Source organism: Gallinula chloropus (assembly GCF_964237585.1).
Source record: "Gallinula chloropus genome assembly, chromosome: Z".
Classification (NCBI taxonomy): Eukaryota; Metazoa; Chordata; class Aves; order Gruiformes; family Rallidae; genus Gallinula; species Gallinula chloropus.
In genome coordinates, this window is record NC_140089.1 from 67373038 (window position 1) to 67397352 (window position 24315).

A 24315-nucleotide genomic window follows, 5' to 3' on the forward strand; every position below is an offset into this window, starting at 1 on the left:
GATGTAGATACCGTGAGACATGCTACTTTGCAAAACAGAGCTGCTATTGATTTTTTGTTGCTCATACACGGCCATGGTTGTGAAGATTCTGAGGGCATGAATGACCATTCCCAGTCCATCCACAGAGATTCATACTGTTACTTACTGCTATTGTTGTAAGGCTTTGTTGCTTAAGCTGTATATTATCGTTGGTTTTTAATCATTATAGTTGTAATTATAATAGTACGCATAGCAAATAGATGTATTATAAGAAGAACTGAAAAGGCAACTAACCAGGCGCTGCTTGTACAAAAAGAAAAAGGGGGAATTGTTGCAGAATGGCTTCAGAAGCAAGGCCATGAGCCTATGGAGCAGTTGTCCAAGCAGTCGCCTGTGTAGCTTAGTAAGACCAGGCCCCACGCCGTCTTGGTGGGAACAGAAGGGGCAACAATCAGTCCGTGTATTATTGTGTATCATACAGCATGGTCACAAGATATGGGAGTAGGAAGTGCAATAAGGATTCAGCGTTCCTGGGACTGAGAAAGAGACATGATTCCCAGGCTACAAGATGGGTGGAGTATTGTAAATGTAACTTTTAGTTAAGAGCCAATTAGAATACGACAAGTATAACACGTGGTAGGAATAGTATAAAAGGGAGTGTGTGTGCTTGCAATGAAGTTGAAGCTTGCTTTATCAACCATATTGGCTGGCTGCATCCTTCCCTCTCGTCGCGACAGGCGTCGCAGCACCCAGCCAGTGGCAATTTCTGTTGTTTTCCAACAAGATTGTTTATCACCACAGAAACACGATGGCAGAGGCAGTGAGCAAGATGCAGTTTGTTTGGTCAAAAATCAGATTTTTTTCCCCACGTTTCCCCAACCCCTGACTTACCTTCAACTTCCAAACAAGTGAAGAACAGGGTCTACAGAGACCAAAACATATCACTCCTCAACTCCTGAGTCATTCATTCTACGTACTGAAGACAGATGTTTGTGTGAGAAGTATCTGAGGATAACACCACGCTCAGCTTGTGACTTTTCCCTGAAACAGCGGGGCATCCTTGGCCATACTGATGCATCTACCCTATCAGTGGTCACAGCACCTTTAGAAATACTCACCTTTCCAATTTTAGGAACCTTACTACTACCCTTAGTCAGCTAATCTCACTCCATTGATAAGAAGTAAAACAATCTCAGCCGCTTATCAAGCTTAGTGCAATGAAAAGCATGGGGAAACTTCTATTAAAGCAGTCATAATGCAACACCTTCACAATAAAGACAAGGTGGTTATCAGTATCCCTGCTTCTTGGGGTAGTGAAGGTAATTCCTCCAGCAAGGGTCCTCTTGGTCTTCTGTAAATCTAGAATCCACAACTGTCCATTAACAGGTTTAGCACTAGAGCCCACCACCTCATGCACCAAGTTGGACTTCCCCCTTCTCCTGAATACTTTGGAAAAGAGTCTGCTTTGATATGCAGTGATAACAATGCCCACCACCACAAAGAAGGATATCAGTAGCTGGACCATGACAATTCAAGGCTTCTCTCAGCCAGAGGTCATGGTTCAATAGTATTCTATAGAACCACATTCTCAAAATTATGCAAAGTTTACTTAATAGCACTTCTGCACTGTATCTTACCAACAGGACGGAATAAAATCCTGGCTGTGTCTCCCACTGCTTCAGTTGTTCCTCAGCTGGCTTCAACACTGCAGTATCTTGACTAGTAGCTTGGGTCAAGACTTGCAAAACAACAGTGCTAGCACTATTGAGATCCATGAAAGTCTGAGAATATTTAAAAAGGAGGAAAAGCAGTTAGAAAAAGAAACCAGCCAATATAGGCAGGTATTTTCCATTTATATTATCTAAACACCCCACGCTAATTTTTCGTTAGACTACACTGTGTAAGACAGCATTACACCCACTCACAGGCAGTGTCAAGGCACAGTGACTAAACCATTTTGCTTTCAACAATCCCTCAGCAGAAGAAAGCCGTAAGTCTATCATCACAAGCACATTTACTAGATTTGAGGTATTACAGGAAATATTTTGATTTTATACCAGCTACCTCTGCTGCAAAGCACAGCAAACTGAGGAAAACTGCAACCAGCAATGACTTCAGCTGTAAGCACAACCAACCATGGGGGTATCTGAAAGGCAAAGATGCAGAGTATTAACATTTCCGCATTTTCTGAATAGTTATTCCCCAGGAGAAAATGACCCATTTAAGATAGTTAAATTCTACAAATACAATTGATCTAGCAATTTTATATCAATTAAAAGAGCATGAGTTATCGTTTGAGAGTCCTAAATGAAAGCGAATTTTCTCCAATGTTTTTTATTCCTCATCTAAAAACTGCAGCAGCTACTGCTGCTCAACAATAAAACCAGCCCTAAAACAAGCCGCCTCGAGAAAAACCAAAGCAACCGCAGTAAGTCAGATCAAAAGTTAATTTATCCCAGTCTTCTGTCTCTGTCAAAGACCACAGTAGATGACCAGGTGAGGACAATCTTCTAGTCTTTTCCTTTAAGGAGCAGGCAGCTGCGTGGATCTCGGCTCTCAGCCGGGGTAAAACCACAACAGTAACACTCTCTGACCCTGCAGAAAACTGTGGCCCAAGGATTTCCTAGTGAGAATTTAAATTTAATAACCCTCAAGAGATTTACTCTTCCATGAGTTTGCACAGTTACTTTTTGACCCCAGGTAAACAAATGTCCTCACACAACAGTTGATGCATCCGCCGCAAGCAAAAGAACAAAACTAAAGATTAAAGTAACAACCTCCCTGAAGATGGGGTAGCTTGTAGAAGAGCTTTATAAACAAGATGAACTATTAAAGGGCACAGTCCATTCCACACAATGTGGATGGTAAAACACTAACTGAAAAAAAAAAAACCACCTGATACATGTATATAGCACATACTTATCCTCCACATGCACTCTGTAAAGATGATTGACTTAATGAGGGCATCAGCTCACACCTCATGTTAATGGGATCCTCCCAAAAAAGTTCCAATTACTGCCAGGTACAGATGCCTTTGTGGAATCAAATGCTGCAGATAGAACACAGCTGTACTTCAGGGGTTTAAACCCAGATCTCTTGAATCTTAATTTGTTGTGACCCATCCACTACCCTTTTTTCACCCCCTCTCCCAAACTGCTGGGTCCAGGCACAGAGGACATACAGATAACTCCTACACCCCACAGAACAGCAAACGCCCATGAATACTGACTCTAATACTGTGGAATAGAGACAATTTTCATTTGAGAAATCAGGCTTTTCTGTTGCACAGCAAAGGCAGAGACACACTGGTTATGCCATACATGCATTACATCACAGGGACAAGGATTTTCTCCAGAGTCTGTGGGGTGTTTCTAGAACTTAACTCACTGTTAAGCAAGTCCTACAAGACTGTCCTAGACACGAAACGGAGGAGGTGAGTATGAAATAGCTGACATCTTTTGAGGACCTTCACAGCTGTGTGCAGAAATGCTGTGAGAGCCTGTCAACCTTACAAGCTGCACTTTCTCAGAAGGAAGACAGACTCTGCACTTCAAGTCACCACAGCCACAATTTCCAAGTTTGATCACTGGGTAATGTTTCCCATCTTTACTTACTAATCTCAGACTGTTGTCTTCAGAATAAACACTGAGCTATTTCAGTAAAGTTGCTTGCTTTCTGCTGCTTTCCTGTGGTTCATACCCATCACTTACATAACCAAGTAGCATGCATCAGGTGGGGGAAGAAGGAAAGTAAGTTTCTTTAATTAGAAAACATTCAACACTGTCAGCAGCAAATCCCAGCACAGCTCTATTGTCATGCCAGAATTTCTTCTTGTGTGAGGGAAGAGTTTCATGACACGCAACAAGGAAGAGCTGCTCTCCAGGATCCCACTAAACATCCACACAACTGAAACAACAGCAAGTTCTCAAGTCTCAGCTGGCAGGAGAAAAACCCACTCCGTTACACCTAGAAGATAAGCAACCCATCAAATGCCACCCCCTCAGCACAATCGGGTGGTGTCTTCAGAAGCCACAAGTACCAACACCAGCTCCTCATTCTTACCATCCAGTGTCATGCACTTAAATTCCCGTTCCCCAAGTCCTCCATCTCTTTTCACTTGCAAAAACTCCAGGACTCACTTCTATTCCGCTCTTTATTCTTTAATTCCCTAAGGAAGTATCTACACAATTTACTTCAGAGAATATTCCAAGTCTCCGAAACAATCTGCAATACTGCTTTAATGCACTTCCAGAGTAGTCAATCCAAGTACTAGTCCTGTGACACTGAAATATAAATAAATTTTACATCACGAGTTATAAAAACAGATCAAGGACTGTTGTATATCTGCAACAGTACAAAACAAAGGTTCTCATCAGTAAACACCTCCACACTGCACTTTTTTTTCCTAGACTTTAAAGAATGCAGTGTAAGCCCTCCCTTGTATCCAAGCAATTAATTCTGTAGATTCTTATCTTCTGTTAAGATTTCAGTAACTTCTTTCCCACTGGAACGAGCTACAAGAATGAATTCAGTTAAGATTCTCTGAAATCAGGAGAGAAAATGCATCACTCTATGTGTTCTTACTCATAATGTAAATATACACTGTGAAACTGTAACAGGAATATGCAAGTGGCTCTAGGGATGTTGTTGTCCTCCTTTACTCAGCAGCATCCAAGGCTGCTTCTGGAATACTGTCTGCCATTTTGTCACCACAGTTCTCCATTTTCCCAGCTCAAGACAGACACGTAACAACTTGAGATGCCCCAGCTACAAGATGGTCTGGGGTCTAAAGCAAATGAGGTGTGAGGAGAGGATGAGGACTTGTTTAATAAAGTGTAAGCTAAGGGAAGACTTAGTAGACAAGCTAAGGGCCCTTACAAAGATGACAGAGCCAAACACTTCTTCTCAGCAGATTATATAACTATAAAGCTTCAAACTGCAGCTTCAGATGTTCAGGTATAAACTTAAGGCTGTCTTTTCCAGAGCATTTGTTTTATGGAAAGCAAGAAAAATAAAGTTTCTGTTCTGAAAAGCCACGAAGAACCACTTACACTTCACTTTCTGAAATGAGTTCAGCAAAATGCTAGTGTTCACAGCAACGCTGGTAGGACACACTAGCACTGCTTTTACAGGTATCATCACATCTCAGGAGCAGTTGGCAGTTACACCAAACTCTCTCCATCCTTCCCACGAGTCTCTCTTGTAACGCTACAGTACCTGTACCTATCATGCCATGCACTGGCATTTCTACCAGGCAGTCAAAACAAAAGAACTGCCAGTATCCTGACTACTCAAGGTACCATTTAAAACCACTAATGACCACAATCACTACAACGACTAGTGTCAGTCATTCCCAAAATTATTAAGAAACAACAGTTTAATTTTCCTTTACATAAACAGACAAGGACAGCTATACTTGGCCTGATTTAAGCCACAGCACATAAAAATGTCTCAATAGGAAAGCGTTACATGTTCCCCCCACCCTCCAATATAGACAGAAAACAGAGGAGTAGAACTTCCACAGATTTATTTTCACCAAAAACGCCACGCTGGAACTATAACTCACACGTGCAAAACAAGTCAGCATCAGTGCATGCAGAAGACACAAAGGATGAAAGAACAAAGACCAAGTCTTCTTAAGAAGACTGTCTCTAAAGGACAGCAGTTAGTAGCAAGGCTGACAATGTTAAGGGAGTTAAGTCAGATTAAACTGAAAATACTGAGCAGACGAATGGCCTTTCAGGTTAAACAGAAAGCACCAAACTGACAAAAACTCCTAAGAGAAAGGACAGGAAGTAAAAAACCAGAAATGACCGTGGGACTACTCCAAGGATTTTCTTGCATATAAATCAAAAGAGACTCTGTCATAGGGTTCAGTATTGATGACACAGAAAAAAATTGAAAGGATTCACAGGGACAAAAAAAGACTATTTCTCACAAGACCAACGTCGTTCATTTGACTTGTTCCCATTTCACCTAGTTTTAATAAGTTTTCAAAGATGTGACAGAAGACTTAATGACAAGCTAGTAAGCAACAGCTAAAACAGAAATCCAAGTTTCAGTCCACCCTCAAGCTCTTAAACAGTGTTAAACCATCTCAGTTTAACCACAGTAAAAGCCCGCTTCAGATGCTACAGTTTTACATTTTGATATGCAAGACCTGGGCAACAAAACCCCCAGCTTTATCGTTTTTACACAGAGTAGTAAATGTCCTTCTGCAGGACGGTGCCATGACAGAATGATAAGAAACACAGAGATGAAAAGGATAACTGGTGTCAATACAAAGTTACAAGAAAAAACAAAACAACACAGGGAACACCCTTACACACTTCTTGTAAAACCTGAGCCAGCTCTCACTCGTTACAAACATTAATTTGAAATCCACAGCAAATGCACTATGGGGAATCACAGAATCACAAGGTTGGAAGAGGCCTTTGAAGATTATCAAGTCCAACCACTCCCATCCTAAGCTAAACCATACCCCTAAGTACCTCATCTACCCTTTTTTTAAACACATCCAGGGAAGGTGACTCAACCCCCTCCCTGGGCAGCCTGTTCCAGGCCCTGACAACTCTTTCAGCAAAAATTTTTTCCTAACATCTAACCCGAACCTGCCCTGGCACAGCTTTGTGCCATTTCCCCTTTCCTCCTGCCACCTGGCTGAAGAGACCACCTCCCACTTCTCTACAACCTCCCTTTGCGCAGTTGTACTCAGTGATAACTACCTGAAGTAGTTCTCTCTATCACTTCATCGGTGAGACCCGGGATGCAAGGCAGTCAGAAACAGGAGGCGCAGCAGCACTGTATCCAGGGCCACGCTCTTACGTTTTACAGGTTGCCGACTTTGACGGCAACAAAGCAGGGAAGGAACTCACCACTGTGTCACTAGCTATGCCTTTCCTTCAGAGGAGGACGTGCTTTCCAGTCAAACCTGGAACTACTGCTCTTCAGCCTGTGGGAAGAAAACAGCCTCCTTCAACAAAGGCAGGTACTTGCCCTTTCCGACCACAGGCCGACAAGCCACGCCGCTTAACACCTCGCGTTCTCCTGATGCCTTCCCGCCAACTCCGCCCGGCCGGAAACCTCCCTCGGCGGGGGGAAAGTAGGGAGCAGCTCCCCGGGGCCGGGCAGGGCCTCTCTGCTGCCGGCTCGGAGAATCCGCTTCGTCACTGCCACGCGGTGCACAGCCGGGCTGCCCTCCCTTCGGCGGCCCGCGGAAGCCGGGCCAGAGGATGACACACCAGGCGAGAGCCGCACGGAGCAGCGCCGGCAGAAACGCAGGAGCTGGAAGCGCAGCCTACGCGGGCGCGGAACGGCAGCTCCGCCCGCGGCGCTACGGCTCCGGGGCTCCTTCCCCCAGCGCTGCCCTGCTCTGGGGGCTGGAGCCGCTCTGCCCGGTCTCCCTGCCGCCGGCCAACGCTCCCGCCCTGCCCGCCTCGGCAGCGCTCCCGGGACCCGCACCGACCGGCTCGGCTCCGCGCCGCCCGCCCGCCCGGCGTGCCGAGAGAGGCGGGAGGCCGCCCGCCACGCCGGAGCGGCCGCTCACGGCCGCACCTCCGCGCCCCGTCGGCGCGGCCCGCGGCGCTGGGCGGGCCCCGGTCGCGGCTCACCGCTGGAGGCTGCCGGCGCCGCGCGCGGACCCCCCGCCTGGTTCCGAAGCTCGCGCCACGAGCCGCCACCAGCTGCCCCCACTGCAACAGCCCGCCTCACGCGGCGCGCTGCCGTGACGCAAATACCCGGCGACAGGCGGCCGGCTCTCCCCGCGGCGCGCCGTCGGGCGGCGGGAAGCGCCGCGGAGTGCGCTTCCCGCCGCGTGGAGCGGAGTGGGCGGGGAGCGCGGCGCCGCCTGACGTCAGCGGCCCTCCCTGGCGTCAGCGCCGTGCCCGCTGTCCGGGGCGCCCGAGGCCTGGCCAGCGGCGGGCGCGGCACGGGGTGGAGGGAGCGCGGCACGGTGCGTGGCGGCCACCCCGTGCTGTTAGGCAGCTGCGCGCTGTGGTCCCGAGCAGGATTATAACCGAACTGAACAATTTATTCAACGGATAAAGGCGAGCGAACGGCGCCGGGGTGCGCACCGCGTGCTCCTGGAGGCTCCGCTCCCCCCCCCCCCCCCCCCCAGGATGCACAGTGTACAGCCCCAGCCCCCGGCTTAGGTGTCTTCCAGGGATCTTTCCAGGCATGCCCTCTGAAACTGGCAGGCTGGAGTGCCCGCCAGGCCACCCCCACAAGACACAACAACCTTCTTAAACTGCCCCTCCCGGGCCCGTGTCCATACAAGGGTATGTCATGATGCACCCCCAACGTTATGCCATGTTAACACGAATCAGATGGTGTGGAAGAGTGGCTACATGAGATGCAAGGCCATGGCTCTATGGAGCCATTGTTCAAGCAGTCTCCTGTGTAACTTAATAGTACGAGTAGGCGTTGCACCATCCCGATGCAAATGATAGAAAGGAAGGTCAGTATTTTTGATAGCGATGTTACACAGTACAAGAAGTAGAAACACCATGTATATTTCAAGGATCTGCTGTTCCTGAGAAAGAGAAAGAAACGCTGTTCCCAGATTGCAAGATGAGTGATGTAATCTTTAACCAAGAACCAATCAAGTTGTAACAATTATAATATGCATTAGTAACAATTATAATATGTATTAACGATAGTATAAAAGAAAGCCGTTAGCCATAATAAACCGATCACTTTGCTTACATTAAGCGGTGTCCCGTCTCTCAGTTGCGGCAAGATGGGACATATTTCACAATCCCCCGTTTTCTTTTTTTATAGTATTGATTGGTGTTTTCGTTTCTAATTGATTCAACACTTGCTGAATTGGTATTAATTTTGGATCTTCTGTTTTTATTATCATCAGGGAATGTTTTTTCTCTTTCGCTGGTTCTGAGTCAACAGGTATCGCAGATATTTGCACCCCTTGTATAACCCAGTGTATTAATCTGGTAAAACAAGGCATTAAACATGGAGTTTGCGCGGCAGGACAGGCAAACAGGGCGTGGCGCGTCAGTTTGCGCGGCAGTTCGCGCAGGCAGGGCGAGTCTCCCCTCCTAGCTCAGCGGGGTAAATTGAGCGGACCGGCTCCCAGGGTACACAGGGAGAGCCAAGGGTTCCCTGTCTGCAGTGTGTGTAAGTGTGTATAGGCAACTTACCGTGGTCTCCACCAGGCGGGGAGCTTATCCCTCCACAACTGGGGCAGTCCCGACGGAGGGCCTGTGTAGGGATGCTGCTGTTCAGGTCTCTGGCTGCAGGGAATGCCAGAGTCTGCTCTTACCAGGAGAAAGGGGCAAGCACCTCACCTGTGTGAGGTGTGAGCAGGTCGATGATCTGCTTGCTTTGGTAGTAGAACTAAAGGAGGAGAATGAAAGACTGAGAGCAGTCAGGGATTGTGAGCGAGAGATTGACTGGTGGAGTAGCTCCCTGGCATCCCAGAAGGAAGAGTGCCGGGAAGACACATCACACCTGAAGAAGGTCCCCATTCCCTGTCCTAGCCAGGGAAATGGGAGTGAACCAAACCCTGAGGAGGGCTGGAAGACAGTCCCATCTCGCTGCCGTAAGCACTCCCCCTCCTTACCTACTCCACTTCCCCAGGTCTCCCTAAGCAACAGGTTTGTAGCCCTGGAAGTTGAGGAAGAGGTAAGTGAGGAGATTAATGCAGCCCCTCTGCCTCAGAGGAGGCGGAAACCTAGGGTGAGGCGACCACCCACACGCCTCGAGACTGCCCCTGTCAGGCAAGAGAGAAGGGTAGTTGTGGTAGGGGATTCCCTTCTCAGAGGGACAGAGGGCCCCATATGTAGGCCAGACCCTACACGCAGGGAGGTGTGCTGCCTCCCTGGAGCCCGGGTTAGGGACATCACCAGAAGGCTACCAGGGCTGGTAAAACCTTCTGATTACTATCCGTTATTGATAGTTCAAGCAGGCAGGGACGCTATTACAAAGTGTAGCCTGCGCACTATTAAGAGAGAATTCCAAGACCTAGGGAGCTTTGTTGAAGGGGGGGAGCCCAAATAATATTCTCCTCTATCCCCACTTGTGGAAAGATGGGTTCAGAGCAGGTCAGGAGAACCCATGAGTTGAATATCTGGCTGAAAGGCTGGTGTCGGCAAAAGAACTTTGGGTTTTTTTGATCAAGAAACGATGCAGTCTGCTCCTGGCATGAGTACTGCCTATGGGGCTCACCTGTCTTACAGGGGGAAGCAGATCCTTGCCCAGGAGATGGCAAGGCTCATTGATAGGGCTTTAAACTAGTTAGGAATGGGGGAGGGGATATAACGAGGCTTGCTAGTATAGGGCAAGTAGCCCCCATAGGAACTTCTAGGGACCCCTCAGAGGAGGTAGTATGGCCGACTCCCCTTCCGGAAACTTCTAATGTCCCTCTAGGAGGCAGTGGAGGAAAGCTTCAGATTCCTCACAGAGGTCTGAGGGAGGGCTCCTCAGAAAAGGTATTGAGCCAGAAAGCCCAGCTGAAGTGTCTTTACACGAACACACGCAGCATGGGTAATAAGCAGGAGGAATTGGAAACCGTGATGTCACTGGAAAATTATGATCTAGTTGCAATCACGGAAACATGGTGGGATGATTCCCACAGTTGGGATACCCCCGCAGAAGGGTATCGCCTTTTTAGAAGGGATAGGCTAGGAAGGAAGGGTGGTGGGGTTGCCCTCTATGTTAAAAAGTGGATAGACTGTGAGGAACTCTCTCTGGAAGGTGGCCAGGAGCAGGTTGAAAGCCTGTGGGTCAGGATTAGGGATGGGGCTAATAAAGAGCAGCTGGTAATAGGGGTCTACTACAGGCCACCTGATCAAGGAGAGACTACCGATGAGGCTTTCTTCCTTCAGCTGCAGGAGGCATCACGGTCACAGGCACTCATCCTGATGGGGGACTTTAACCACCCGGATATCTGCTGGGAAAACCACATGGCGAGCTGCAAGAGGTCCAGGAGACTCCTGGAGTATGTAGATGATAACTTTCTGGTTCAAATAGTGGATAGACCGACCAGAGGCGATGCACTGCTGGACCTGGTGCTCACCAATGTGGGGGAGATCATTAAAGGTCTTAAGGTTGGAGACAGCCTGGGCTGCAGTGACCATGCCCTAGTTGAGTTTGTAATCTCAAGGAATGTGGGCCTGGCGAAAAGTGGGACCAGGACACTGAACTTTAAGAGAGCAAACTTCAGGCTGTTTAAGGACTTGTTGGCCAAGATCTCCTGGGAGGTGGTCCTTAGAGACAGAAATGTTGAGGACAGCTGGCTACTCTTTAAGGATGCCTTTCTGAGAGCTCAAGAACTCTCTATCCCCCTGAATAAGAAAGCGGGCAAGAGGGGCAGGAGGCCAGCATGGCTAAGCAAGGACCTGCTGGTCAAACTGAGGGAAAAGAAAGGCAAATACAAGCTCTGAAAGCAAGGGTGTGTAGCCTGGAAAGAGTACAGGGATGCTGTTCGGACTTGCAGAGATGGGATCAGGAAAGCCAAGGCGCAGAGATGTGCCCTGTAGTGAAAATGTGCTTTGTTATAAGGGCAGAGCAAGTCCAAGACTGCCTCATGAGACTGAATGTCTACAAGTCTATGGGGCCAGATGACAGGCATCCCAGGGTCCTGAAGGAGCTGCTGATGTGGTTGCCGAGCCACTCTCCATCATATTTGAAAAGTCGTGGCTGTCAGGAGAGGTCCCTGGGGATTGGAAAAAAGGTCATGTCACTCCCATTTATAAAAAAGGGAACAAGAAAGACCCAGGGAATTACAGGCCGGTGAGCCTCACCTCTGTGCCTGGGAAGATCATGGAACAGATCCTCCTGGACGACATGTTGGAGCACATGAGGGAAGAGCATGTGATCCGGGGCAGCCAGCACGGCTTCACCAAGGGAAGGTCGTGCCTCACCAATCTGGTGACCTTCTATGATGCAGTGGCAGCATTGGTAGATAAAGGGAAGGCGACCGATGTCATCTACCTGGACTTGTGAAAGGCCTTTGACACAGTCCCCCACCACATCCTTATCTGTAAATTGGAGAGAAGTGGATTTGATGGGTGGACCGTCCACTGGATAAGAAACTGGTTAACAGACAGTAGCCAAAGGGTGGTGGTCAATAGGTCTATGTCCAGGTGGAGGCCGGTGACAAGCGGGGTCCCCCAAGGGTCTGTCTTGGGACCGATGCTCTTTAACATCTATATCAATGACATCGATGATGGAATTGAGTGCACCCTCAGCAAGTTTGCAGATGACACCAAGCTGAGTAGTGTGGTAGACACCCCAGAAGGGAAGGAAGCCATCCAGAGGGATCTGGACAGGCTGGAAAGGTGGGCCCGGGGGAACCTAATGAGGTTCAACACTGCCAAGTGTAAGGTGTTGCACTTGGGACGGAAGAATCCCAGACACAGATACAGACTGGGAGAAGAGCTTCTTGAGAGTAGCCCTGCTGAGAAGGACTTGGGGATTGTAGTGGATGAGAAGCTTGACATGAGCCAGCAGTGTGCTCTTGCAGCTCATAGGGCCAATGGTATCTTGGGCTCCATCAGGAGAGGAGTGGCCAGCAGGGACAGGGAGGTGATTGTCCCTCTCTACTCTGCCCTTGTGAGGCCCCATCTGGAGTACTGTGTCCAGATCTGGTGTCCGCAATACAAGAAGGATGTGGAACTGTTGGAGAGGGTTCAGAGGAGGGCCACAAGGATGATTAGAGGGCTGGAGCACCTGCCCTACAAAGAGAGGCTGAGGGAACTGGGCTTGTTCAGCCTGGAGAAGAGAAGGCTGCGGGGGGACCTCATTGCAGCCTTCCAGTACCTGAAGGGAGCTTATAGGCAGGAGGGGATTCGACTTTTTAAAAGAGCAGATAATGGCAGGACAAGGGGGAATGGACTAAAGCTAAAGGAGGGAAGGTTTAGATTAGATATTAGGGGGAAGTTTTTTACAGAAAGAGTGGTGAGGTGCTGGAACAGGCTGCCCAGAGAGGTAGTGGATTCCCCGTCTCTGGAGGTGTTCAAGGCCAGGTTGGATGGGGCCCTGGGCAGCCTTGTGTAGATCCAGGCCTGGAGGTTGGTGTCCCTGCCTGTGGCAGGGGGGTTGGAGCTCTATGATCCTTGGGGTCCCTTCCAACCCAGACCATTCTATGATTCTATGATTCTATGAATAATTAACAATCCTCCGCATATCCCCAATACAATTACATCCTTCCAATGTCCGATTTGTAAGCTCCGCTTATGGCGTCTTTCTTTTAGCTCATCAGCTTCAGCACACACTGGGATTCCCAGCCGCTCTCCCTGATTTATGGGTAAGCTAGTTTGCCACAAATCCAATACTGCCCTTCAGGAGTTGGCCAACCATTTGGTATGTTTGTTCCATTGGTCCAATTTTTAAATTGATTATTCATTTCCAGTGGGCTTCCCCATTTATCCCAGCTATTCTGAGTTTCATTCCATAGGTAACCTCCTTCATACTCCAGGTTACCTACTTGTCTTCCTTTGGTTTTTAGGTTTTGCCAACAGCACCTTCCAATTATACTTGTTTGGAGTACCCATTGTTGTTTCCTGTTACCCTTTTCCATTGTTTTCCATACTTGGGGATCGCTTATGTTGCTCTCCATAGCACCCATCGTCATGATTCACCTTGATTTGTTCCCCCACAAACATAACAGTTATATTCAAAGACTTAACACTATTTTCAGCAAGATTTACGAATGGATTTTTAGCAACTATGAGAATTTCATATTTCTTTCCTGTTTCCATTTCATGATAAAAAGAGTCAAATAGCAATCTGTGTTGCTTGTTTTGGGGTATGGAGAAGGCCCACGGGCTGAAGTCACCGTGTGAGCGGTTATAGTGCATGTGGGCACAGCCTGTAGCAGCATTTGGCCTCAGCCCTGGCCGCCCTGCGTGCCAGCAGTGCGCAGCGATGGCGTTGTGCGCAGCGATGGCGTTGTGTGCCGCTGCTCCTGGTTGCAGGCTGCCAGAGCACTTGTGCTGCACTAAGCCTGCCAGCCATGTGCCCCTCAGCAGGGGCAGCCAGGAACCACCATTGAAGCCGTTTGCTGGCGGGCAGAACTCCGGGTGTGCAGGTAGCGGGTGCAGGAGCAGGGGAGATCCCTCTGGGGATGGTGACAGCCACAGCGGCTCTGGCTACTTATCTACACCGCCATGATGCCGCATGCTCTGAAATGCAGAGAAGACCTGCTACAAAAGAAGCCCAGCAAACCAGCCTGCCTTTCTTTCCTCTTCCCCCTATGACCTGTTCCTCCCTCAGGAGTTCTGCCCGTCACACTCCCTGGGGTCACCCCCCTTCCAGCACCCAACAGCACCTCAACAAACCCGCCCCCCGCCTGCTTTCCGCATGCTACTTAACAGGTGGTTAGCTAGGGAGGCATGCCGTTGCTCTTGATGACACTAAGGGCTGCATCTTGTTCCTATGCCACTCCTACAAAGGGCCTCCTCTCCTGACTCCATAGGCAAAAGGCACCCTGACGGGATGTGCTGGTAATTCCCGGCCCGCAGCTGTGCGGGTTTTGGGCGAGCAGGGTGATGTAGAATGGCAGAACCGCAGAATGCGTGCAAGGGTTGGAAGGGACCTGTGGAGGTCACCTATTGCAGCCCCCCTGCAGCCAGCAGGGACGTCTTCACTGGGTCAGGTGGCTCATATCCCCACCGAGCCTGACCTTGGAGCCTCCAAGCGATGGGGCCTCCACTACTACCTCAACAACGATGAGCTTTTCCCCATCACCCAACCTGCATCTCCCCTGTTCTCATTTAAAGCCGTTGTCCCTCCTGCTATCGCTACACGCCCTGCGAACGGCTCTTCCCCAGCCTGTCCGGGACTGGAAAACCGCCACAAGGCTCCCCCCGAGCCCGCTCTTTTCCAGGCGGCACACGCCGCACGGCAGCCCCGCGGGAGCTGGTGCCAGGTGCGGGGGGCCGTGTTCGGGGTTGGCATGTGTATGCAGCTCCTTGAAGGCCCAAGTACAGAAGCTGTTGAGGAGTTCAATCTCAGAAGGTTTTTCCCCAGATACTGGACTAAACTACTGCAAAAAGCAGAGAGGATCTTAACACTTCTCTGCACAAGTGCAGGGAAGGGCAACCAGGCTGGCGAAGGGGCTGGAGGGCAAATCATATGAGGAACGGCTGATGGAGCTGGGGATGTTTAGCCTGGAGAAGAGGAGGCTGAGGGGAGACCTTATCACCACCTACAACTGCCTGAAGGAAGGTTGTAGAGAGGTGGGCAATGGTCTCTTCAGCCAGGTGACAGAAGATAGAACAAGGGGAAATGGCATGAAGCTGTGCCAGGGCAGGGTCAGATTGGATATTAGAAAAAAATTTTTTACTGAAAGAGTTGTCAGGGCCTGGAACAGGCTGCCCAGGGAGGGGGTTGAGTCACCATCCCTGGATGTGCTCAAAAAACCGGTAGATGAGGTATTTAGGGATATGGTTTAGCATAGGATGGGAATGGTTGGACTCGATGATCTTCAAAGGTCTCTTCCAACCTTGTGATTCTGTGAACACTGTGAACACTTCCCTTCCCCCCCACCGCAACCGCCGCGGGACCCGTCCGCTGAGCCGGACACCGCCGGCCCGCAGGGGGGCGCTGTCACCACCCCCCCCCCCCGCACCGCCCTCCGGCCGCGGCGCTGGCCGGGAGTTGTGGTCCGGCGCGGCACGTGCGCGGGGAGCGCGGCGCTGAGGTGGGCCGGCAGCCGCCATGCCCAAGGTGCGAGCGGGGAAGCGGCCGCGGCAGGACCGGCGGGAGGGACCCGCCAACGGTGAGTGCGGGTCGGCTTGAAGCGGCGGCGCCCCGGGAGCGTAGGCCAGGGCGGCGCCTGTCGCCCGAGCGCCCGGGGGACGCGGCGGGAGCGGGCCGGGGGCAGGGTAGCTCCCGGTGCGGAGCGCGGTCCGAGCTGGGGCGGAGCGGGGGGGGGGGGGGGGGGGGGGGCAGTGCGAGTGCCGAGTGCCGGCGGCAAAGAGCCCGGGCACCCGAGGCCGCGGTTCCGCGGGGTGCGCTCGCTCGCGAGTAACGCCGATGTCTGCCCTAGGCATCCTCTTCAACACCGGGGCCGGCCAGCACATCCTGAAGAACCCCCTCGTCGTTAACAGCATCATCGAGAAGGTGGGCGGCGGTGGGACGGAGCCGCCAGGCGGGAGCTGCTCCGGGGCCGGGCGCCGGGTCCGTGGCCGCGGCGGCGGCCTAGCCGCGCCGAGCTGCGCTGCCGGAGCGCCCGGGGGACGCGTGTCCTGCGACGGGGCCTCGGCCCTGCGTCCGCCCTTTCGGGGGTTGTGGAGGGGCCTTGCCCCGTGCCGCAGCGATTGCCGCGACACCAGCCGCCTTTCTGGCTTCTGGTCTGCGTGCCGGTGCCCTTCACGCACGGGAGGCCGCTTGCCTGCTTATGTCTCCCTTCACAAATCAGCTTTGAGGCATTCGTGTGCTCACCGTGCCCATCTTGTCCCTCTCACGCCCCTCCCCTGCCTGGGTTTGGCTCTTTACTGTGCTACCCTTACCCTTAGTTTCAGAATTAAAGGGTGGCTCGAGTCGGTTCTACGAAAAAATGACTGAATTGGTGCTTGCTCCCAGGCTGCCCTGCGACGCACAGATGTCGTTCTGGAAGTAGGCCCTGGCACCGGCAACCTGACAGTAAAGATGTTAGAGAAAGTTAAAAGAGTAAGTGCAAATTTCCCCCACCCCGCTGCCTTCCCAGGCTCTTACCACACTGCGGCTTAGGCTGTGGCAGGCAGAAAGATCTTGGTGGCAGACAGGATCTTAATCTGCTTGATCCAAATAAGTAGAATTGCTCTGTGGATGTTTTTCTGAACATTCACGTAATTCCAGTGAGTTTTCAGCAGTTCTTGAATGGTTCTGTTGATCTGTATTGCCGTTACCCTTTTATGTGGTAAGGCTTGCATGTTCTTGGGGAGCCAGGAAGGTGCAGAGCCTAAAACGGAAATTTTAAGAGTTATTAAAGCCTGCAGCAATAGATACAGGGTTTGTTTTTTTTTTTCAATTGAACTTCTAGTGAGGAGGAGTTGTAATTTTATTCTTTGTTTTGAGGTTATTGCTTGTGAAATCGATCCCAGGCTTGTTGGCGAGCTTCAGAAGAGAGTCCAAGGCACGTAAGTATCAGCTGCAGAAATACTGAGCGCTTAAAGCAATGGACCTGTGTTGGCAAAAACTTGGGCAGCGTGCTTTTCTGAGGATAACCACAGTGTTATGTTACTTCCCTCCAGGTGTCTGGCAAACAAACTAGAAATCAAGGTTGGCGATGTCTTGAAATCAGACTTGCCGTTCTTTGATGCATGTGTGGCTAACTTGCCTTACCAGGTATGGGCTAAACACCGGGGCAGAACTCTTTTATTTTTAAATGGTAATTGCCCAGAAGTTAAACCAATGCTATTACTCTTTCCCTCAGATTTCTTCACCTTTTGTTTTCAAGTTGTTGCTTCATAGACCTTTTTTCAGGTATGTGGAAGAAGAGAGCTCTGTATTACCTGATGGGGGGAGAGGGGGAGTTTTTAAAATATTCCCAAATCAAATTTTTTTAGTTCTTAAAACATCGGTTTGATGGATCAGAGCCACACCAAAAGTCTTCTGTAGTATGAAAACTGGCAGTGCCATGAAGCTAGTTTACATCACTGTATTAGGTGTGAGGGGAACATTTAGTCTTTGTATCAATAAGTATCCAGGTGGTGCAACCAGGAGTTGCATCTCTAGTGTTGTAACTGGTTACTGCAGGGATAAAACGGGTATCATATCATTTCAAATGCCTCGGAAAACAAGGGTGGAAAGGGTAAGGTTAAAGCCAAGACACTTCCTCTTGTCCAGTCCAAAAATGTAACTGCCTGGGTGCTTCTCTGTTGTTTGGTCTGTCAGCAGTTCTTGCTTTCTCTCGTTCTAACACTAATGTTAGTGACATTACTGGTCAGTCTTTGGAGCTAGAGGCTTTGGATTTGAAGGAACTCATCATGGAATTATTCAAAGCGATGTGTTACAGTTGGGTACAAAACTGTGTCAAGAATCCGTCTCTCTGATACCGATCCATTCAGCAGTATAAGTAATCAAATTCTTCTGTAGCTTTAGGGAGTTTTAGATGGTTTCACCAAGTTTTGTGTTTGTTGGTTTGTTTTCTTTTAACATGCTCTGAGCTAATAAAGGCAGAGTTTGTTCGTGATAAACTTCTATTGCTCGCAAGCCTGGAGGCAATTCCTTTGTTTCCCAGGTATTTTAGTTGACTTTTGACGTAAAAGTTTATTTCTTAGAATTCATTTTCTCATTCCTGTTTTTCTCAGGTGTGCAATACTTATGTTTCAAAGGGAATTTGCACTTCGTTTGGTTGCAAAACCAGGAACTAAACTATACTGCAGACTCTCTATTAATACTCAGTTATTAGCTCGCGTGGACCATCTGATGAAGGTACATCATTCCCCATTAGCTAACAGACCTACCAGAGATAGAAGAATGTCTCTAGGAATGTGAGGATTTGCTGGTTACTCATACAGCTGCCTGACTTCTCCTGACTGACAGGTTGGAAAGAACAACTTCAGGCCTCCTCCCAAAGTTGAATCCAGTGTGGTCAGAATAGAGCCAAAGAACCCACCACCACCTATCAATTTCCAGGTGAGCATGGTAAACTCTAGTAACATACTAGTCATAATATTTACTTTTATTTTTCTTTTCACTTACTACTTAGTTCCATGTGCTGTGTTTTCCCTACTAACTATCAGCTCATCATAAAGCTGGCATTTACATCATTCCAAAATACTCATTCCTCTGTCCGCCAGCCTTGTGTTGGGATGCTGCATGACTATGCCACCATCAGTGCAGGTGCAGCTTTGTTTGCAGTATTCTGACAAGACTCAGGTGCCATCTCCATGTCAGCTTGTACTGATGTCCCTCTTCATCGTGCTTTGTATCACCCGCAGGCCCTTCTGGCTGGTGGCTTTGTTGGCTGTATACCGATGGAGATCTATGAGAAGTCTTATGTTTAGATGGGTGTCTATAATCTCAGAAGACAGGTGCTACAGAATGTTGTTCTTAAAGTTAATTTCTAAATTGCTTTGATCTTCGAGACCATTTCAGCCTTGCCCAAGGTTAGCTGGATTTTCTTCCAGGTACCTTCCTTCTCAGTACATAAGGCCTGGCCAGCAGTGCCTGGACACAGGAAAGAAAACTTTCCCTGAGTGAAGTATTTTCTCCTTCGTTTGTATTGCGGGTCAGGTCTGGGTTTTTTTAGAAATGCACTTCCCTGAAGTATTTTTCTCTGTGTTCCAAGTTGCAGCGGAGTTGTCAGTAGTGACTGCTCCTGCTTCTAGTAGCTGTTCTGCTGAGTAAATTAGGGAATTTTTAATTTCAGGAGTGGGATGGCCTGGTAAGGATCGCCTTTGTACGGAAAAACAAGACGCTTTCGGCAGCATTTAAGTGAGTAATTTCTGTTAAAGGAGATCTTTTCAAAACTAGAGAGCCTGCCCAGGAACCATTTCTTTTGTGCAAATGCAGAGCAGTGTGCAAATGCATTTGCAGCTGCAAATGCTGGCAGCCCATGCCAGCGTGGTCGGGGATAAACTGCAACAGAGGATTTATGCTGAAGTCACCAGCTTTTAATTTTAGAAGAAAACTGGGCAGCAGTTTAAAAAGAACAGTTCTGTGTTTTCATTCTGGACTTGCATTTCTTTCAGGTCAAGTGCTGTAGAGCAGTTGCTGGATCATAATTACCGAATTCATTGTTCCTTGCATAATATAGTAAGTTCCTTCAATATATTAAATTCTATTTCTGCGTACTGTGACCTACATACTGACTGTTCAGTGTTGATTTTTCACTCTTAGGAAAGCTTAACATCATACTGACTTGAAAGGCTCACAAAATTACAGTGAAAAAGCTGAAAGCTGAGTGTGTTGTTAATATATTAACCTGTACATGTTGATACATTAGCTGTGCACGTCTCAAGGACTTTTACTAAATCTAATAAGGAAACTTGCATGGAGCCGAAGTTTTGTGGACTCAACTCGGACCAATGTGATCAATGCTGAGCCCGTTTATTGAACCACACACACAGCTTGTGTAGGTTTGTGTATCAGTGCACGAGTTACATTACATGGCTATTGGTTAAATGCTCTGTTCACCCACCCTACACGTGTCTCACTATTGCCAATAATTGGTTGAGGCTACACAGTCACACTGTTTCTTCTTAAGGCGGTTGTTAACGTTCTTGCAGTTTGCTACCTGGTGGAATTTCTGACAAGCTCCTGTTCTCAGACATCTGCTCTCCTGTTACTGCATACTGACATGTCGCTGTTAGCTTCCCCAGGCCTGATTATATGAGGGTCAGGGATAAATCTGGGTGGGCCACAAAACCCACTCCTCTCAAAATGCATTGCTACAATTCCCGCTTCTTGTTATGGACCAGCCAGATTTTTGCGCAAAGCATTATCCATCCTGCCAGGGAAACACTGTGACAGACACAGCAAAAATAACACTAAGGCAAAAATGACTTAAGGAAACACAAGTCCTTATTTAACTAAATCTAGAAGCCATCCCGTAAATGGAAAGCCATACTGTAAAATGTGGCAAGCTAAAAATGGCTAATTGGCTACACACACTGTTCACACCAAAGTGATTAATTAGTAATTATAACGAGCTTTGGTAAGTATATCTTATAGCCGAACATTGTTAGTTTACCTTTGATGTCTAAAAGTTATTTGCACACCTGCTGTGTTTTGGCCATCTTGTTATAGCTGGTTCTTGGCATGTTCACTTATTTCCAAATACCTTCTCACAGCTCTTTCTTGGTTTAAGGCAGTCTGTCCACCTGCCTTCAAGGCCACTCTGTTTTGAAAATGTGATTACCAAATACCTCTCAGGATGAGTAACTTACCTGTTCCATGGGTATTCAGGGATATTGTCTTTTGTGAGGAGAGCCAGGCCGCTGGCAGGCCCACTGTCCTCCCTGACAATTTTTTCCCTTTTAGTATCTGTGTTACAAAACCTGCTTTTTGAGGTCTCTGCAAGGGCCCTTTGCAGAAAGCTCAATAGGCATGGCAGTAAGAGTAAGACAAGTACCATAATTACCAAATCAAATAATCCAAATTTGACCATTGACAATATCCATCCTGAAATTCCCTGCTCATGAAACCAATTGTCCGATCTAAAGAATTCCCCCCCCCTTTTTTTGTTGTTGTTGTTTGTATTTCATGGATCTTTTTTGTTTGATCTATTAATTTCTGAATGCTGAGTGGTCAGATAGATTTGTGCAGCACACATCGTGAGCCAGCAACAAAAATCGGTTTCTGCAGTGACCTTAGGCTGTGCAGAAATCAGTATTTCCTTAATTTTCATTTCCCACAAACAAATGCATATTTAAAAGACTGTCAGATGGTTCAAAATATCCCACAGCAAAGTTCATAGTCCACTGTGGCTGCAGTTGGAACACTTGACTTCAGTTACTGTGACCAGGATCCTGTCCTGGTTCATGCAAGCTTCATTTCTTCTGGATCCACGGCTTTATCTGCTTGGCTCCCGTATCTGTAATGACACAGGCAGATCTCCTTCCCAAGTTAGTACCTGTAACTTCATTTCTTACTAACACCTGACATTGACTTTCTTTCTTTTTCCTTTTTTTTTTTTCTCTCTTATTTTTGGTTTTCTTTTTTCTTCTTTTTTTGTTTGTTTGTTTGTTCCCTTTCAACCTACTGCATGTTTCACCACTGGAGGTACCAAACTGTCCTGTGGCAGACATAAGTAGTTCAAAACATAAAGAGCTTTGTTTAATCGATCAGCTGGAGAGATGTCCTTCTCTCCCCTCTTTGTTTGTGAAGTAAATGCTTGAGAGTTTGATTCATACGTTCCACTATGGCCTGGCCTGCAAAATGCATTGCTACAGAAACTTTTTGTGTCTGCTTACCAGGCCTGTTGAGCTTCATTTCTAGTGAATGAGCTGAGGTATAAAAATCCAGATAGAAGAACAGAAGAATACAATCCATACAAGAAAAAAGCACAACTTACTTCCACTGTTCAAAACAAACAGCTATTCCAAAAGCAGCAAAATAAGAGATGACTTAAATGAACCTTTTTCAACACTGTGAACAGGAAATTAACTTGTATTCTGTTTTCCATTGACAGGAAATCCCCGAAAACTTCAAAATTGCAGAGAAAATACAGACAGTCCTAAAAAACACAGGTTACTCTGAAAAACGAGCCCGCTCAATGGATATAGATGATTTCATTAGGTATATTTTTCTCTTTATGCCTTCCTTTTAAGCTTCTATATGCTTCCATACCTGTGTGGCCCAGATTTGTAGTGGGTTACACAGGAGCAGTTACTCTCTTTTCCTCTCAGTACCAGACATTCCTTGCTTCCAGTCCCGAACACAAACACTTAACCCTGTATGTATGTTTTAACTGCTGCTTACAGTATTGAGAAGTAACTAGTTAAAGACCACTGTTTCTGGTATTTGCATACTACACCCTTCTATGTCTCCTCTAAAAATGGCTTTAGTAGTGGAATTGACTGTTACAATTTCCCTGGAGACTAACACAGCCCTTTGCTGTTTTGGGGATTAGGCTATAGTCTATTGCGTAATCCCAATCCCAGACATATTTACAGACTGGGAGAAGAGCTCCTTGAGAGTAGCCCTGCTGAGAAGGACCTGGGTGTTCTGGTGGATGAGAACTTAACATGAGCCAGCAGTGTGCTCTTGCAGCTTGCAAGGCCAATGGTATCCTGAGCTCCATCAGAAGAGGGGCGGCCAGCAGGGACAGGGAAGTGATTGTACCTCTCTACTCTGCCCTCGTGTGGCCCCATCTGGAGTACTGTATCCAGAGAGAATGGTGAGGTGCTGGAACAGGCTGCCCAGAGAGGTGGTGGATGCCCCATCCCTGAAGGTGTTCAGGGTCAGGTTGGATGGGGCCCTGGGCAGCCTTGTCTAGATCATGCTTGGAGGTTGGTGTCCCTGCCTGCGTCAGGGGGATTGGAACTCTGTGATCCTTGGGGTCCCTTCCAACCCAGACCATTCTGTGATTCTATGATAACCCGGAAATGTGGGGAGTTAATTGCTATATTCTGCTCTTCTGTTTAGTTAATTTAAGTGCCAACATGAATCCTCTCCTAATTTAAGATGAAAATTCCTAACTTTCTCAGTGAGACAATACAGCCTCTGCTCTTGGAAGGAACATAGCAGACCTGGTAGGATGCAATGTAACTAACTTCACTGAAAACAGACCTGCATCTCTGAGATGAAAAATGTGCTCGTAACCTCTAGTTTGAGGTTTGCAACAGTTCTTTCTCGCAGTCGGGCAGGGATGGCTGCTCTAAGGATATTTCCATATGTTCTTCACCAGCCAGCCTGTCGTAGGAGTGCCTTAAGCTATGTATAGAGTATTGAAATGGTAACCTAAATGTTTTGTCTCTTTCAGACTGCTGCATGGGTTCAATTCGGATGGCATCCATTTCTCATAGCCGGCGCTCGAAGAGTGACAGGTGTTCTGTGTTTCGCCACTGAGACCTTACCTCAGCCAGATTGGCTGCAGTGGGTGGGACAAGCTCTTGCAACAGCAGCGACCAGAACACAGTGGTGGTTCTTACTCAGACCTTACATGCAGTGTGACATAGACAGTAGGCCAGGTGCTGCTGCTCTGTGTTTTAAAAGTAACAGATTCTTCTGTGACTGAATGAGGTGCTGGACTTGCACGAGACAGTCTGTTTTTAAATATATGCAGTAAGGTGAATTGACACTGCCAGAATTCAAAAGTCTCTTCTCTGATCATGGACTTCACCTGAGTGTATTCCTGCACAGTAATCAACAGTACAACAGCTGAGTGTGCTCCAGGCAAAAAAAAAGTTACAGCTATTCCATTTATTCAGTGTTTTAATTTTTTGTTCCCTTTTATTTTTTAAAGTATATTTGAACACTTCCTTTTGATTTGAAATGCCTCTGTCTTCCATTTGTCCTCTGGTACTTACCCACGTTCTAACCCTGTTAGTAATCTTCCTCTCTTGGAGAAATCCCAGTAACTTTCTCAGGCTTCATATCATGTACAAAAACATTGAGGCATCTGAAGCTACCAGTGTCCTCTCTTTTTCCTGTTCTTTGTTGCCATCAAGCCACTAGAAACCAGCAGAAGACTACCCAAGGGCCAGTGCTCAAAGCAGAGGCAGAAGATGGCCAACTGTAACTTCAGGTAGCTACCTTCATAAGAAAACGCCTTCCCAGGTGGAGCTGAGGAGGAGCTGTACCTGAGAAGCTGTACCTGAGATCCAGTTTAGCCCCAGCCAGCAGCTGAGCACACCCTACCCCTGCAGCTGGAGGGGGAAGAGAATGGGCAGGGACAGACCACGAAGGAGGGATTGCAGTTTGCTAGGACAGCACAAGAAGGGG

General features: G+C 48.1%; 2 protein-coding genes across 3 annotated transcripts in view; one reads left to right on the forward strand and one right to left on the reverse strand.

Moving 5' to 3' along the window:
• IPO11 (importin 11) overlaps positions 1–1754 on the reverse strand; it is a gene marked incomplete at its 5' end in the record, with an annotated part of 82038 nt that extends 80284 nt beyond the window's left edge. The window contains one exon of the mRNA XM_084278664.1: positions 1617–1754. Within this exon, the coding sequence (XP_084134790.1) occupies positions 1617–1754 (138 nt within the window). The remainder of the gene's footprint in view (positions 1–1616) is intronic.
• A 13875-nt stretch (positions 1755–15629) lies between these two features.
• On the forward strand, positions 15630–23859 carry DIMT1 (DIM1 rRNA methyltransferase and ribosome maturation factor). 2 transcript variants are annotated; one of them, XM_084278980.1, is made up of 12 exons: positions 15630–15718; positions 15989–16062; positions 16525–16611; positions 16999–17060; positions 17175–17268; positions 17357–17406; positions 18234–18357; positions 18469–18561; positions 19298–19362; positions 19620–19683; positions 22061–22167; positions 23354–23859. In XM_084278980.1, exons 1-12 carry the CDS (start codon positions 15658–15660, stop codon positions 23394–23396), a joined length of 924 nt encoding a protein of 307 aa, XP_084135106.1. In that variant the 5' UTR covers positions 15630–15657; the 3' UTR covers positions 23397–23859. The 2 variants fall into 2 exon arrangements, with proteins under 2 accessions (XP_084135106.1, XP_084135107.1); XM_084278981.1 differs by lacking the exons at positions 15630–15718; positions 15989–16062 and having other exon boundaries at positions 16547–16611; positions 16999–17056.
• The last annotated feature ends 456 nt before the right edge of the window (positions 23860–24315 follow it).